The sequence below is a fragment of the Phyllobates terribilis genome, unplaced genomic scaffold (genome assembly GCF_046119375.1).
Source record: "Phyllobates terribilis strain yellow unplaced genomic scaffold, ASM4611937v1 Scaffold_7__3_contigs__length_470593459, whole genome shotgun sequence".
Classification (NCBI taxonomy): domain Eukaryota; kingdom Metazoa; phylum Chordata; class Amphibia; order Anura; family Dendrobatidae; genus Phyllobates; species Phyllobates terribilis.
The window spans coordinates 221,560,273-221,576,782 of NW_027362767.1; the positions used below are offsets into that span (position 1 = coordinate 221,560,273).

At 47.3% G+C, this 16,510-nt stretch overlaps 1 protein-coding gene across 5 annotated transcripts in view; it reads right to left on the reverse strand.

The window, feature by feature from the left end:
* The window catches only part of STRBP (spermatid perinuclear RNA binding protein), a 140,436-nt gene that overhangs the window by 3,801 nt on the left and 120,125 nt on the right, over positions 1-16,510 (reverse strand). For all 5 annotated transcript variants that reach the window (XM_073639752.1, XM_073639748.1, XM_073639749.1 and 2 more), the window contains 4 exons: positions 13,055-13,189; positions 12,528-12,668; positions 7,163-7,286; positions 3,126-3,173 (listed from right to left, as the gene is read on the reverse strand). In XM_073639752.1, the coding sequence (XP_073495853.1) occupies positions 3,126-3,173; positions 7,163-7,286; positions 12,528-12,668; positions 13,055-13,189 (448 nt within the window). The remainder of the gene's footprint in view (positions 1-3,125; positions 3,174-7,162; positions 7,287-12,527; positions 12,669-13,054; positions 13,190-16,510) is intronic.

Genomic DNA, 16,510 nt, shown 5'->3' on the forward strand with positions numbered 1-16,510 from the left:
CCCTGGCTCGTTATTAAAAATAGAGGGGTCCTCACATGACTTTTTACATTTATTTATCAGGTTACACAGGTGTTTTTAGCCTGGTTTAAACGCACTTGACAACACTTGTGCTTTTTGCGGATTTTCTGCATGTACTGTAAGTCTCTGGGGAAACTCCACATAGAAGCCTGAGCGTTTCTTCCCACAAGAGAAGTTGACATGCTGCGGCTTGGAAACCTGCACTGCAGGGCGAGTTTGCAAAGCATAAAAAAAGCAGAATGTGCAGGGCATTTCTATCAATCCCATCCACTGTGCTCGCACTGTCGAACGCAGCGAGAATAGGCCGTGTCCAGAAGGCTACTAGTACTGATCGCGGGCACGCAGCCTTAGAGAAGAACGCTCCTCTAGAAGAGCCTTGTCACATATATTTTCTATATTCCACTGCCTGTATGTACAGCCATATATAAAATATCTTACAGGACGGACTTGAGGCCCCAGTGTTCATTCTCTATAATAATATTCCGGAAAATAATTGGTGACAACACAATAGTGACCGGGCAGCAGATAAGAGATCAGCTCCATAGACATCTAAGCTGCAGCCTCGTCAAAAAAACAAAATATTGTGGTTCTATACTATTGTACGTGGGAACAATGGAGAACTGGGGGGTGCAGCCGCCTCCCCGCGGTGTGTACTGGCTCCGCCGGGCTACGGCAAAAACAAGTGTTTATGCAACACAGCAAGACAAATACAAGAAGTGGAGAAGCCGGCGCTGAAGAGCGAGGACACAGCATGGAGTCCGAGCGACAGGCCACACACACAGCAGAAATAAGACGCCTACTTTCCAGTATATTGTATATGAAGTTCCTCTAGAATAAGGATTTCTCTACCATTAGTAACAGCTATAGATAAAAGATGCAGGTGATCACTAAACCTTATCTCATTGCCCCCAGAAGGTCCATGATGATGATGGAGGGAGTGTGTAACCGCAGACTCTCTCGTGAGAGGATTGGGCCGATCATGTTAACCACACTCAGATCAAACTCTGTCCAAGTATTATATTAGGCTCTGTGCCCACAATGCAGAAATGCTCCGGATTTTTCCTGAGCTTGACTACTTGGTCACACGATATAAATCCATGCAAACAGCATACATAGTGTGAACAAGTTATAGTAAAAGAATGGTAAAAAATAAACATTATACTCACCTTCCGATGGCCCCCAGTCTCCTTCTCCGGTGAGTTGGGCGGCTCGCGGTGGTCCGAAAGGACCTGCCATAACGTCATTTAGTTATATGACAGGTCACGCGACTGCCGACCTGTCACATGACTAAATGACATAATGGAAGATCCTTTTAGACCACCACGAGCTGCTGGGGAGCCAGGACGCATCGCTATGGAGACCGGGGGCCATCAGAGTATAATGTTTATTTTTTATTTTAAATTCTTTTTTTAACAGGTACCATGGTACCTGGGTGTGGAGGAGAGTCTCCTCTTCTCCAAAGCCGGGTACCATCCGCACATTGAATCGCATGATATCCACATGTACAGATGTAGTCATGTGGATATTAAGCAATTCAATGCAAGTCAATGGCCGCAATTACACAAAATAATTGGTAGTGCTGCAGATTTTTCCGCAATGATAATCCGCAGCGGAAATTTCCGCAGCATGCGCACAGCACATGCAGATTATCATTGGGGAACATGGCAGGCCTTCTACCATGCGTTTTTTAAGCGTTTGAGGCGGAATTGCCGCTGCGGAAACGCTTAAAAAACGCATAGTGGGCACACAGACTCATTGTGATCCGATTAGCTCTGCAGACAGAATCGCAGCACAGCTGTGGAGAAGATGGAGAACTTAATTTCCCCATCTTCTCCATTGTCTGTACACATACACTGGAACACATGTGCATGATTGGATTATCGGATGCACTCCCAGCATTCCAAGATTGTTCTCTCATGCCGAATCGGAATGAGAAAATAATAGCAGCTCTGCACTGCTCCACAGTATAACATTGGGCCGAGTGCTATCCTGTAAAACATCACACAGCCGTGTTATATGCTCATATGCACGAGCCCTAAGAAGAAACCCCCCATCTAGTAAGCAGAGAGCGAGGGACAAGAGTGGCCACATGTTCTCTCCTTGCACTGGATCTGTATCGGCTACAAATATAAGATCTACCCCTAGCATGATTTTACAGGATTTTTGGAGTAAGCCCTACTCACAGTCAGGGGCGGCGTTAGGAAGTGAGGGTGGTGCGAACTGGGCAATTGCCCAATGTTCCCATTCCATAGTTCAGACTGCTTAAGGACCTTATGTGACAAGTTATGACTTTGAAATTTTAATACAGGCAAATTCAAAATTCTTTTGCAATTTACTTTCATCTCTCTCTGGTTCCTTATGTGAGGACCAGGGCGGCTGGAGGAAACCGTTCTGTCTTAATGTCACAGGAGCGTGTTACAGAAGTATCTGCTTTTCTTCGATGTTGTGTCCAAAGCTGCACCCCATTGGTCTATTTTACGTGCTTTGGTCATACCCCTCAGCTAATTCTGCTTCATCCCCCACCTAGTGTGTCAACATATGGACATTCATGGTCCCCTGCGTCTAGCATAAACCCCACAGTAGTAATGTGCTTCATGCCTCCCATAGGTGTCTCATGGAGGTGAGTACAAGACGAGCGAGGAGAGCTGGCGAAGAACACAAAAGACACTGCAGCAATCCCGGTCCTCACAGAAGGAATAAAAATGAAAGTATGAATTATATGTTACAGATTGGTACAAATGGATCTGCAGAATCTGGTCCATCGGCCACAGCCATAATGTCTGACTGCTGGACGAGCCCTGAGAAGCCTCTTCCCTGACAGCATCCCGGGCTTCTCTTGTGATTAGCCGGCCTGGTGCAACGTCCTAGTTGCGGTGTAACGTCCATCTGACCTGGCCGGCTACTCACAAGAAGAGTCACGGATGCCAGGAGGTAAGAGACAGTTCTTAGGGCTCCCGTCCAGCGACTACAGACGTGGCCGATGGACCGAGTCCTGTGAACTGATTCGCACCAACTGGACAAGTATATTGTACATATTAATTTAGGTTCTCTTGGTTTAACTTATACCCTGAATTGCTGAAGTGTAAGAATAACAGACGTGTACATACCGTAAGCTGCAGGAGCAGCAGCGCTGTATCCATAGGGGGCTGCGTAACCTAAAAAGACAAAAAAGTCCTGAATATCCTATGTATATAGGATTATATCTGTGAGTACTAGACATGGGAGAATTACTCTGCAGTACTCCGGTCCATCGTCCAGGTCAGTAATCTGTGACTGCTGGACGGGACCCCTGCGAATCTCCTCACCTCCTGGCTCTTCTGTTGATGTGATGGTGCGATGGTTGTGTACGTCACACTGTAGTGATATTGCTGAGCCGGGCTGGTGCGATGGGTGTGTGTACGTCACACTGTAGTGATATTGCTGAACCGGGCTGGTGCGATGGGTGTGTGTACGTCACACTGTAGTGATATTGATGAGCCGGGCTGGTGCGATGGGTGTGTGTACGTCACACTGTAGTGATATTGCTGAGCCGGGCTGGTGCGATGGGTGTGTGTACGTCACACTGTAGTGATATTGCTGAACCGGGCTGGTGCGATGGGTGTGTGTACGTCACACTGTAGTGATATTGATGAGCCGGGCTGGTGCGATGGGTGTGTGTACGTCACGCTGTAGTGATATTGCTGAGCCGGGCTGGTGCGATGGGTGTGTGTACGTCACACTGTAGTGATATTGCTGAACCGGGCTGGTGCGATGGGTGTGTGTACGTCACACTGTAGTGATATTGATGAGCCGGGCTGGTGCGATGGGTGTGTGTACGTCACGCTGTAGTGATATTGCTGAGCCGGGCTGGTGCGATGGGTGTGTGTACGTCACACTGTAGTGATATTGATGAGCCGGGCTGGTGCGATGGGTGTGTGTACGTCACACTGTAGTGATATTGCTGAGCTGGGCTGGTGCGATGGGGGTGTGTACGTCACACTGTAGTGATATTGATGAGCCGGGCTGGTGCGATGGGTGTGTGTACGTCACACTGTAGTGATATTGCTGAGCCGGGCTGGTGCGATGGGTGTGTGTACGTCACGCTATAGTGATATTGCTGAGCCGGGCTGGTGCGATGGGGGTGTGTACGTCACACTGTAGTGATATTGCTGAGCCGGGCTGGTGCGATGGTTGTGTACGTCACACTGTAGTGATATTGCTGAGCCGGGCTGGTGCGATGGGTGTGTGTACGTCACACTGTAGTGATATTGCTGAGCCGGGCTGGTGCGATGGGTGTGTGTACGTCACACTGTAGTGATATTGCTGAGCCGGGCTGGTGCGATGGGTGTGTGTACGTCACACTGTAGTGATATTGCTGAGCCGGGCTGGTGCGATGGGTGTGTGTACGTCACACTGTAGTGATATTGCTGAGCCGGGCTGGTGCGATGGGGGTGCGTACGTCACACTGTAGTGATATTGCTGAGCCGGGCTGGTGCGATGGTTGTGTACGTCACACTGTAGTGATATTGATGAGCCGGGCTGGTGCGATGGGTGTGTGTACGTCACACTGTAGTGATATTGCTGAGCCGGGCTGGTGCGATGGGGGTGTGTACGTCACACTGTAGTGATATTGCTGAGCCGGGCTGGTGCGATGGTTGTGTACGTCACACTGTAGTGATATTGCTGAGCCGGGCTGGTGCGATGGGTGTGTGTACGTCACACTGTAGTGATATTGCTGAGCCGGGCTGGTGCGATGGGGGTGTGTACGTCACGCTGTAGTGATATTGCTGAGCCGGGCTGGTGCGATGGGTGTGTGTACGTCACACTGTAGTGATATTGCTGAGCCGGGCTGGTGCGATGGGTGTGTGTACGTCACGCTGTAGTGATATTGCTGAGCCGGGCTGGTGCGATGGGTGTGTGTACGTCACGCTGTAGTGATATTGCTGAGCCGGGCTGGTGCGATGGGTGTGTGTACGTCACACTGTAGTGATATTGCTGAGCCGGGCTGGTGCGATGGGTGTGTGTACGTCACACTGTAGTCATATTGCTGAGCCGGGCTGGTGCGATGGTTGTGTACGTCACACTGTAGTGATATTGATGAGCCGGGCTGGTGCGATGGGTGTGTGTACGTCACACTGTAGTGATATTGCTGAGCCGGGCTGGTGCGATGGGGGTGCGTACGTCACACTGTAGTGATATTGATGAGCCGGGCTGGTGCGATGGGGGTGCGTACGTCACACTGTAGTGATATTGCTGAGCTGGGCTGGTGCGATGGGTGTGTGTACGTCACGCTGTAGTGATATTGCTGAGCCGGGCTGGTGCGATGGGGGTGTGTACGTCACACTGTAGTGATATTGATGAGCCGGGCTGGTGCGATGGTTGTGTACGTCACACTGTAGTGATATTGCTGAGCCGGGCTGGTGTGATGGGTGTGTGTACGTCACGCTGTAGTGATATTGATGAGCCGGGCTGGTGCGATGGGGGTGCGTACGTCACGCTGTAGTGATATTGCTGAGCCGGGCTGGTGCGATGGGTGTGTGTACGTCACGCTGTAGTGATATTGCTGAGCCGGGCTGGTGCGATGGGTGTGTGTACGTCACGCTGTAGTGATATTGCTGAGTCGGGCTGGTGCGATGGGTGTGTGTACGTCACGCTGTAGTGATATTGCTGAGCCGGGCTGGTGCGATGGGGGTGTGTACGTCACGCTGTAGTGATATTGCTGAGCCGGGCTGGTGCGATGGGTGTGTGTACGTCACGCTGTAGTGATATTGCTGAGCCGGGCTGGTGCGACAAGAGTTGGTAATGCCGGGAGGTGAGGAGAGTAACAGGTTTCCTGTCCACCGGTCACAGATTACTAACCTGGCGGATGAAGTGGAGTCCTGCAAATCGTTTCTCCCATCTCTAGAGAGGACTGTATATAGAACTCCCATGTCTATTGGGAGTACGGGGGTCCCTGTGATCAGTACCTTGACGTGGGAATGATAAAGTTTACAAACACATAAAGGGCCTGATTAATTAATTCTGGCATTTTGCATGGCAGCCTTAATGATTGGGACCAATGGAGTGAGATGCATCTACGTAACAGGTGCACACCACCATACACCGGCCATGCCCCTCTAGCCACATATATACTCCAGGTCCTGACGGGAGTAACATTTCTGGCAAATATTTACCACTAAGAGTAGTAAAGCGTCATGAATAAGACAGGCCTCACCGTGCCCTGTCCATGCTCTGCCCTTCTTGGCCAGGACTAGCAGAAAAACACCAAGTTACAAAAGTTTTGTGCAACTTTTGAGTTGTGAAATTTGTTTACGACCTATGAAGGTGTTTAATGCCAGAAAACACCTACATGAATTGTGCCCAAAAGCTAAAAATTCATGGCCTCCTGTGTCCTGTACTGATCTGTCACAGCCAGCAGTATCGGGCTTCAGCGTGGAGATACGAGGACTCCTAAATAGTATTACTCCGTACATTCTGCAGTGCGGTGAGGGCTGTATACTTTTGCATTATGTGTGTGTGTGTATATATTTTATAGAAATATGTATACACACACATAAGATTAAAGGCTAATGCTGTAGATAAATAGCAACCGGCAGAACTATGAATTCAGCTCTGCCATATAATACAGATTGTAACTCTGGGGCAAGTCATGTATTTATAGAGTTTTATTAACTTTTTTACCAATATTAAATTAATATAAAGTGTAAAATGGTGAAGAGAAAGTAAGACCACATCATTTTGGGATATAAGTGTAGCCAGAGGTTCCTGACAGCTGCTCATGTTCTAGAGCAGAGTTCCCCCCAACTCCAGTCCTCAGGAGCCACCAACAGATCATGTTTCCAGGATTCCCTCAGCATTGCCCCAGGACATAATTCCATCATCTGGGCAATACTAAGGAAATCCTGGAAACATGATCTGTTGGTGGCTCCTGCGGAGTGGAGTTGGGGAACACTGTTAGAAAGAAAGATGATTGGGCATATTGAAATCCAACATGCCCCATCCTTGCTTTCTCTGACAATAGACATCGACATTTGGTTGGGCTGTCCAGATACACATTCAATAGTTGTTTCTGTCCAAAATGGCTTGATTAATATTAATATTTTTGCCTACATAACATTCATTTTTAAGTAGACGGACTGCTGAGAGCACACAAGACGATGTATACCTGGAGTAATGTAACCAGGAGCAGCTGCAGCGCCCACAAAAGCTCCGCGTGTCAATGCCACTCGTCCACGTCCCCGGGCTGCCTGCACGGCTGCGGACACCGCTGTGCTGACCGCTCCCTTTGTCTGAAGAAAGATGGAAAAAAAATGAAATCCTAAATCACAGAAGGAGCAGTGCGGACGGCGGCTCACTATGGAGGCCGGGCTGCGAAATCATTTTACATCCATCTATTATTATTCCTGGAGAAATGCTCAGAACACAGATGTAGGTAGAGTATAGCGCTTCCTAGACTAATGCAGAAATAGCAGACCGGTAGGAAATGTGGGTTAACAGCTGCGCAGGGGGAGCGCAGGGGCAGCGCAGGGGCAGCGCAGCTTCCTGCTCAGTCTGGGAACAAGTCCGACAGCAGAGAAATGAACTCCTGCAACACATTAACTTCTACCTCCAAATGGAAGCGGAGAGCGCGGGGAAAAATAAAGTGGCAGAATTAATCTCCGCACTGTCTTTATAATGAAAATGAACAGTTAACTACATAATTAATGCAATGTATCTGTGCTCTATAAAAGCCCCTGTGTAACACTCGGGAAGGATCGGCCTGTTTTTTGCCTCATTTACACAACATGAACAGTCGGGCGCCTTATTGTGCTGCTTTATAAAGATCCTGCAGGAGGAGGAATAGCAGGATAAACATGAGAACAGCGATTACACTCCAGAATTATACGAAGATCTAATTACGGTCATACAACATTTTCTGAAGCACAATTACTGCTTGTTTGAAGGGGATTTTTACTTATATATTTGTGGTGCACTAATGGGGGCGAAAGTCTACCCCACTTTGGCTAATCTGTATTTATCTTAGCGGGAGGATAGGTTTATTTTCTCTTGTAACAACAATTCTTTTGCTTCTCATATTTGCTGGTACGGCTGATACGTAGACGACATTTTGATTTTGGATGGGTGATCTATCGTCTTGTACCAGTATTTACCCCCCTATCTCAGACTAATCTTACTCTTTCGTTTACTGGCAATGTACAATTAAATTCCATAACTTTTTGGGATATTACACTTACAGGAAACCGTTTGAGCCATTCTGTAGACACAGAATTGAATAGGAAAGAATCGTCAGGCCACTTATTGCTGCAAACTACTAGCTGCCATCCACCACATACCATTAAAGGGAATCGGTCAGCAGGTGTTTGCTATATAATCTGCCCCATACATTATGCTGTTTTCAAAGAGCCTGATTCCAGTGATGTCACTTGCTCAGCAGCTTCAATACAATCAGTATTTTATCAGCAGGAGATGACCACTGCAGGGCTAGGTGTCACGTGCAGGCTCATCTGTGTAACCCTGCCTCCACCACTGATTGGCAGATTTCTGTGTACACTGTCAGCAATAGGCCAATCAGTGCTGTGGGCGGGGTTATACACAGCTCAGCATTCTGAGCACTGCTACATCTACAGAAGAGAAAACAGATTCTATCAAAACTACAGCAAGCTGCCTAGTAAGTGATACATCACTATAATCGGAGTCTCTGCCCCATGATGCTCTCAAATTACATAGTAAATACCTGCTCACAGAATCCCTTTAAATCCATTCCGGTGGAGCCTGCTCTAACACTAACCAACAAAACAAACATTCTGTAGATACATGCCAAATACCTAGGAAAAGAGGATACCCAAAATGAACCAGAAATGGAATGGGTGTAATTTTGTAGCCAGAAGTGGCCCCTCACTAGGCTCGATTCTTTCCCCCAGTCTAAGTAATAGCAATGAACATACCTGGCTGCACCACGGAGCTGCCGATAAATGCCATCACCACCGATGCGGTCATGTTTGTAAATTGAATCCCACAAGGCTTCAGCTACAAGACTGATTTGTTCTATTTCATGGATTATTAACATCTAGTATCACATCAATTCACGACATGTATTCCATGGATATGATTTTTTTTTTTTTACTGCAGAACAGGTTCGCATTGATATCAACCCTCTCTCGCGAGTACTTTATGTCAGTTTATACTGACACGATATATTCTCGCTGTAATTACTAATGTTGGCGCACTACAGGCTTACACTGATGCGTAGGAGATAATGGATGTCAGTCTGTAGTGATGATACAATTTCTCTTCAATTGCTGTAATTAACCATCTAAAGGGCACAACAGCTTTATATTGATGTGAAGTGTTCACCAGAGAGAGTTTGTCAGTTTACACTGACACAATACATTTTCTCTGGAATAGGTATAATTAATCTTAGCGCACAACAGACTTGCATTGATAGAAAGTAACATGACTGTTACATGGTTTTCTATGGGATATAGGCATGTCCACGATATCCCATTCTAGGGTTAATAATTTGCTGTTCAGGTGTTATCAATATGGGATGTCATCTAATTAGAGGGCATTATGTAGTTTTATACCACTAGTATTGTCATTTACGATTAAAGAGAATCTGTCAGAAGGATCGTCCCTCCTAAGCCGTCTACATGGGCATGTAGGTCAGAGAAAGCTGAATAAAATGATACCTTGATATCTGTGAGCTGATATTTTATTCCAGAGAAATCCACATTTTTCTTAATATGTAAATGAGCTGTTAAGATCTATGGGCCGGACATAGATCTCCCCGAGAATCTGACCACACAGATTATTTTACATGAAAGGAGGAGTTACCAGTGTGAGACATGTAATGACTGACAGCCTGCTCTGCTGATCTACATGTCTCACACTGGTAACTCCCGCCATCATTTACTAATAAGCTTTGGAGGCAGATTCTTAGAGATCTATGTCCGGCCCATAGATCTTCACAGCTAATTTATATATTAAGAAAAATGTGGATTTCTCGGGAATAAGACATCGATATCAAAGTGTCATTTTATTCAGGCTTTCTATGAGCTATTCTATTTTTCTCTGAGGCTTGATCCTACGGACAGTTTCCCTTTAGGAGTTTGCTAGACTCGAAACGCGTCAGTGTTTTTCAATGCCGATGCTATTATTTTAATGGTGTCACAATAAAGAATTGTTTTGCTTTTAATTTGCTGAGCTGGATTTCCGATCCTTTCTCATCACTTTGAACAGAGGAAGGGATTGCCCAGATTGAACACGGCACATGTGTTGGACGGGCTGAGCTGTATCCACAAACTTTCTTACACTACTACCATCTTCGTAAAAGGGTTTATCCATCTGCTCGTCACCTATGTGCACAGTAGAGTTGTCCATCTTAGGGGTAAACTATCTATTATGGGGCCCTCGGTAATTACAACCCACGACCGGTGGACAATGGCTTGTAGTATTCCAGTTCTGTAACTTTTACGTCAATGGAGCTGAGCTGCAGTGCCAGACACAACCTGTAGGATATTTTTGGTGTTTTTGTTTCCTTCTCCTATAAAAACCTCTTTATTGCTCAGTACAATTTTTCATTTTTTCTATTAGTCAAAAGGCTAAAATTTTTTCTTTAGGAAGTGTGATTTGTGTTCAGTTTTCTAGCAAATAGGGACTTATTTCCCATTTTTTAACCAAATATCACTTGCTTTTTAGCAATATTGCCAGTTTATTGGATTGTTAAAATTTTTTTCACATTCAGTCTTTGATAGCGAAGTAATATAAAAATCCTAAAATATTTTTGCATGGCGTTGTGCAATAGTTGGAGATGACAGGTCCTAGTTAATGTTTGTGTAATGGCGGCAGGGTGAGGTTTAGGATTACTTTTTTTTTTTTTTTTTCAATATTGTACATTTTTTTACAATTAAAAAACAAAAAACAAAATAAAGTGACTTCTCTTCTTTACCCCATAGTTTAAGCCCCAGTTATGGGATAATGCAGCCTGAATCGTAGTCGGACTCGGCAGTATGGTGGTGTGGCCAGTCATCTGACTATCACCGCTGCCTTTATTGTGTGTCCAGGACTGTATTTAGGGGGATCTGGGACGTAGATCACTGACGCCGGGGCACCTGACCTTTAGATGTACGATTTCCCTTGCAGTTGTTATTCCACACTGTTGTAAAAACTTGCCATGTTAGAAGAAAAGAACAAATGGAGATAAACTAAATCCTGGCGATAGGAAGAATAACTCAAAAATAGAAGAAAAAAAAAAGACAATATCCCTACAAATATCTTCAGCAAAGCTGTGGCCTGCAGAACATGGAGAACACAGGTAGCTCCACGCTGCCGAAGAGATTCCCCCAGGCAGAGAGTTCAACAGCAAAGTCAATATGTTTCCAGCCGTGGATCAAAGAGGAGGCAGGAGAAGAATCCGTCTCCCTCCGCTTCCACCTTGTAACCTCATTATTACTGGGACGTGCCGGATCTTACACGACCCCCTCCTTCCCATCTATTTTTTCACATAACACTTGTCTTGAAGTGTGTGATTCTCCAATGTGAGAAAACTGTTAGGATTTATTTTTGTGTTGTTCTTCCTTATCGGTGTCCTTTTCAGTGATGGCACTTTACTTACTGTGAAGCTCTGGTGGAGGTGGGTAGGGGCTGCGGCCCCCAGTGCGCGGGTAGGGGCCGCGGCCCCCAGTACGCGGGTAGGGGCCGCTCATGGGCTCTGCAGATCAGGGCACATTAATTTCTTATTATTTGCAGCAGCGGTGGTCCTGTCCGTACACCGATAACATCTGCGCACTGCAAACTTCTGACCAGTGGATCAATAATCTGATTTTGATGACCTATACTAAGGGTACATGCAGAAGTCCAAGCACGGACCACTAATGCACTGACTAACCGTGGATCTCCTAACCCGAGAGTGACAGCCTGTCATGTTTCGGTCAGGAGAACCGCGGTCAGTCTGGGTATTGTGGTCCGATCTCGCACCAATTTGCATGAGTCATAAGGATTGATCAATGTGGTGAAGACCCCATTTAAAAGGGTTGTCCACAACTCGGACAAACCCTTCTCCAAGGTGCATAGTTCATGCTAATAAGTCAGATATAATGTATAGGTATCTGGCTTGCAGATACAGTTGTCTGGGTTCAGTCTACGGACCCCCATTTGGACAATTCATTCGTAGTAAACGAGTTTTTGTTACAACGCTCATTTGCCGATTATTGGCTTGTGCAAATATGCGGATAATCTCTAGACAAAGAAGAAACCACTCGTTTGTCGGGTGATTGGATCGTTCATACTACATTAAAATCATCGTTCTCACAGCGAAATCATCCGGTGTAAACAGGCGAAGTGCTGCAGGTAATAACACTATGTGCACAGAACAACTGTACGATCGTTCTTGTCGGCCTAAATGGGCCATTAAACAACCACTGATTGGCTACATAGAAGCCAATCGGTCATCAGCTGCAAATGGACCTTTAAACTGAACTGTCACAGAATAAAACCTGATTTTATTAATTGTAATCTCAGATTACTGGCACCTGTGGAATAATCTTTTTCTTCTTGTTGTTCGCTGCGTTTGGCCCAGAGAACAGTTTCTCGAGAGCAGCGAGTGCAGCACTGGCTTTTGCCACTTTCTTGTTTGGACCGGCGCCTCTGAACTTCTGTGCGTCCACTTCAACCTGTCATACAAAGGAGAAAAGGAATAGAGATTCTGATTAGTAATAAAGTGTACAGTAAAATTCCAATCAAAATTAGTTTACGCTGGGACCGTGCTGAATTATCGGAAATACTAGACACAGCACCGATTTGTGCAGATCAGTGTGTCTTCTTTCTGATGAGGTGTAAACCAAGGCCGACACGGCTACTATAGCCTTGCACTGGCCACCAATACAGGTGTTAAAAGTTATCACTGGCCGAAATAATGATGGAAATATCTGGTTGTCTTTGGTATCGCAGCTGTAATACCAGACACAGTCCTTCAACAAGAGCGGCGCTATCCCTTTAAAACATAGGGGCCAAAAAAGAAAAAGTACGGATTCTGTGTGATACTGATTTATATAATTACCTCCATGACGAATCGCTTATCGTGGCTCCCCCCGCTCTCCGATATTAACTCGTATTTCAGCCCTCTTCTCTTCTCATTTAGCTCCATGACGGGATTTTTCCCGCTGGCCGTGAGAATGGGACCCTGCGTCCTGACCTGAGGGGACAGATCACATACCGCACGTTACACCAGAGCAAACCTGGAAATAAACCTGATCACTAATGATCCACTCAGTGTGTACGACGCCAGAGACGAGACATCTGGCTGCAGGTGGACTCTTAATTAAATTACTTGCTCATCGGGTTAATTAGAGATTGTGATAATTTAGTGTCGATTAGATGCAGTTACTATAATTGTACAAATGTCTTCAAGACATTATATAACGTAACAGTAAAAAGGAACTTGTTCATAAGAACTCTGTCATACAGTTCCTCTGTTATTCCCCCTGGAAAATTCCTTGTTTTTTTTTTTGTAAAGTAACATTGTGCAATGGGTATGGTCCGGCACTTTTGCAGGGCGGGGCCGGGCACTTTGCGCAGGGCGGGGCCGGGCACTTTGCGCAGGGCGGGGCCGGGCACTTTGCACAGGGCGGGGCCAGGCACTTTGCACAGGGCGGGGCCAGGCACTTTGCACAGGGCGGGGCCGGGCACTTTGCACAGGGCGGGGCCGGGCACTTTGCGCAGGGCGGGGCCGGGCACTTTGCGCAGGGCGGGGCCGGGCACTTTGCGCAGGGCGGGGCCGGGCACTTTGCACAGGGCGGGGCCAGGCACTTTGCACAGGGCGGGGCCGGGCACTTTGCGCAGGGCGGGGCCGGGCACTTTGCGCAGGGCGGGGCCGGGCACTTTTGCAAACATTTCCAGGAGGAACAGAGGATGTCAGCGATGCCTTGCGCTCCAGGACTGTATTGTTTCCCTGGGTATTCTGCTTCCAGAAATGATATTGATTGGCACTCTGCAGAGTATTTCCATCTCCTCTTATCACAGGCGGTGCAGCAATCTGTCTGTATTATATTATTCCGGTTCCTACTTTGCTTCCATATGACATTTACATTGTGCTGGGTCAGCGTTAACCTGATTAGTGCCGGCTAATAGTAATCTGTCATTACCATGATGTTTACTGGCTCCTGTGACTTGGTCAGAGTTTAAGCCGCATCCTAATCAAAAACTTTAGTCTGGTGTTACTGCTAAATATGACTGCTCATCCAGCCTTACTATAACCACCATCATTTTTGTACATGTGAACGTTTCTTCCAGCTGCCCAAAGATATTTAAAGAGGTATTCTCTTCTACAACAGGCTTGCCAATGTTCACAAACTCCCAGAGAAGTTAATGGATAGAGGTCACCACCTCCCCATTCCTGCACGGAGCTCAGTTCTCAAGGCAGATGTGAAGTCCTGCGGTGGGTCCCACATCTATCAGATATTTATGGCTTATCCTTTTGTCTGAGATGGGAGACCCCCTATAAATTTAGATCAGATTAGAACCTGGCTGCTTTGCTAGAAAAGGTCCAATTTAGAAGAGTAAAGAAAACTCTAAAAGGGGTTGTCCAGTACCTTCAAATCATCCCTTAGGATAAGTCATCAATGTTAAATCGGAGGGGAGACACCCGCTAATCAGCTGTTCCCGGTTCTGGCCGAATGTGATCAGTTGCGGAGCTGCACAGCTCCATCACCTGCAGGGTATCAGCATCCAGGTACAGCACATCTGCCCCTACTGGAGGAATATAATCTGCAGAGGTGCACAGCTCCATCACCTGCAGGGTATCCGCATCCAGGTACAGCACATCTGCCCCTACTGGAGGAATATAATCTGCAGAGGTGCACAGCTCCATCACCTGCAAGGTATCCGCATCCAGGTACGGCACATCTGCCCCTACTGGAGGAATATAATCTGCAGAGGTGCACAGCTCCATCACCTGCAGGGTATCAGCATCCAGGTACGGCACATCTGCCCCTACTGGAGGAATATAATCTACAGAGGTGCACAGCTCCATCACCTGCAGGGTATCAGCATCCAGGTACAGCACATCTGCCCCTACTGGAGGAATATAATCTGCAGAGGTGCACAGCTCCATCACCTGCAGGGTATCAGCATCCAGGTACAGCACATCTGCCCCTACTGGAGGAATATAATCTGCAGAGGTGCACAGCTCCATCACCTGCAGGGTATCAGCATCCAGGTACGGCACATCTGACCCTACTGGAGGAATATAATCTGCAGAGGTGCACAGCTCCATCACCTGCAGGGTATCAGCATCCAGGTACAGCACATCTGCCCCTACTGGAGGAATATAATCTGCAGAGGTGCACAGCTCCATCACCTGCAGGGTATCCGCATCCAGGTACGGCACATCTGCCCCTACTGGAGGAATATAATCTGCAGAGGTGCACAGCTCCATCACCTGCAGGGTATCCGCATTCAGGTACAGCACATCGGCCCCTACTGGAGGAATATAATCTGCAGAGGTGCACAGCTCCATCACCTGCAGGGTATCCGCATCCAGGTACGGCACATCTGCCCCTACTGGAGGAATATAATCTGCAGAGGTGCACAGCTCCATCACCTGCAGGGTATCCGCATCCAGGTACAGCACATCTGACCCTACTGGAGGAATATAATCTGCAGAGGTGCACAGCTCCATCACCTGCAGGGTATCAGCATCCAGGTACAGCACATCTGCCCTACTGGAGGAATATAATCTACAGAGGTGCACAGCTCCATCACCTGCAGGGTATCAGCATCCAGGTACAGCACATCGGCCCCTACTGGAGGAATATAATCTGCAGAGGTGCACAGCTCCATCACCTGCAGGGTATCAGCATCCAGGTACAGCACATCTGCCCCTACTGGAGGAATATAATCTGCAGAGGTGCACAGCTCCATCACCTGCAGGGTATCAGCATCCAGGTACAGCACATCTGCCCCTACTGGAGGAATATAATCTGCAGAGGTGCACAGCTCCATCACCTGCAGGGTATCCGCATCCAGGTACAGCACATCGGCCCCTACTGGAGGAATATAATCTGCAGAGGTGCACAGCTCCATCACCTGCAGGGTATCCGCATCCAGGTACAGCACATCGGCCCCTACTGGAGGAATATAATCTGCAGAGGTGCACAGCTCCATCACCTGCAGGGTATCCGCATCCAGGTACGGCACATCTGCCCCTACTGGAGGAATATAATCTGCAGAGGTGCACAGCTCCATCACCTGCAGGGTATCCGCATCCAGGTACAGCACATCTGCCCCTACTGGAGGAATATAATCTACAGAGGTGCACAGCTCCATCACCTGCAGGGTATCAGCATCCAGGTACAGCACATCTGCCCTACTGGAGGAATATAATCTGCAGAGGTGCACAGCTCCATCACCTGCAGGGTATCAGCATCCAGGTACGGCACATCTGCCCCTACTGGAGGAATATAATCTGCAGAGGTGCACAGCTCCATCACCTGCAGGGTATCAGCATCCAGGTACA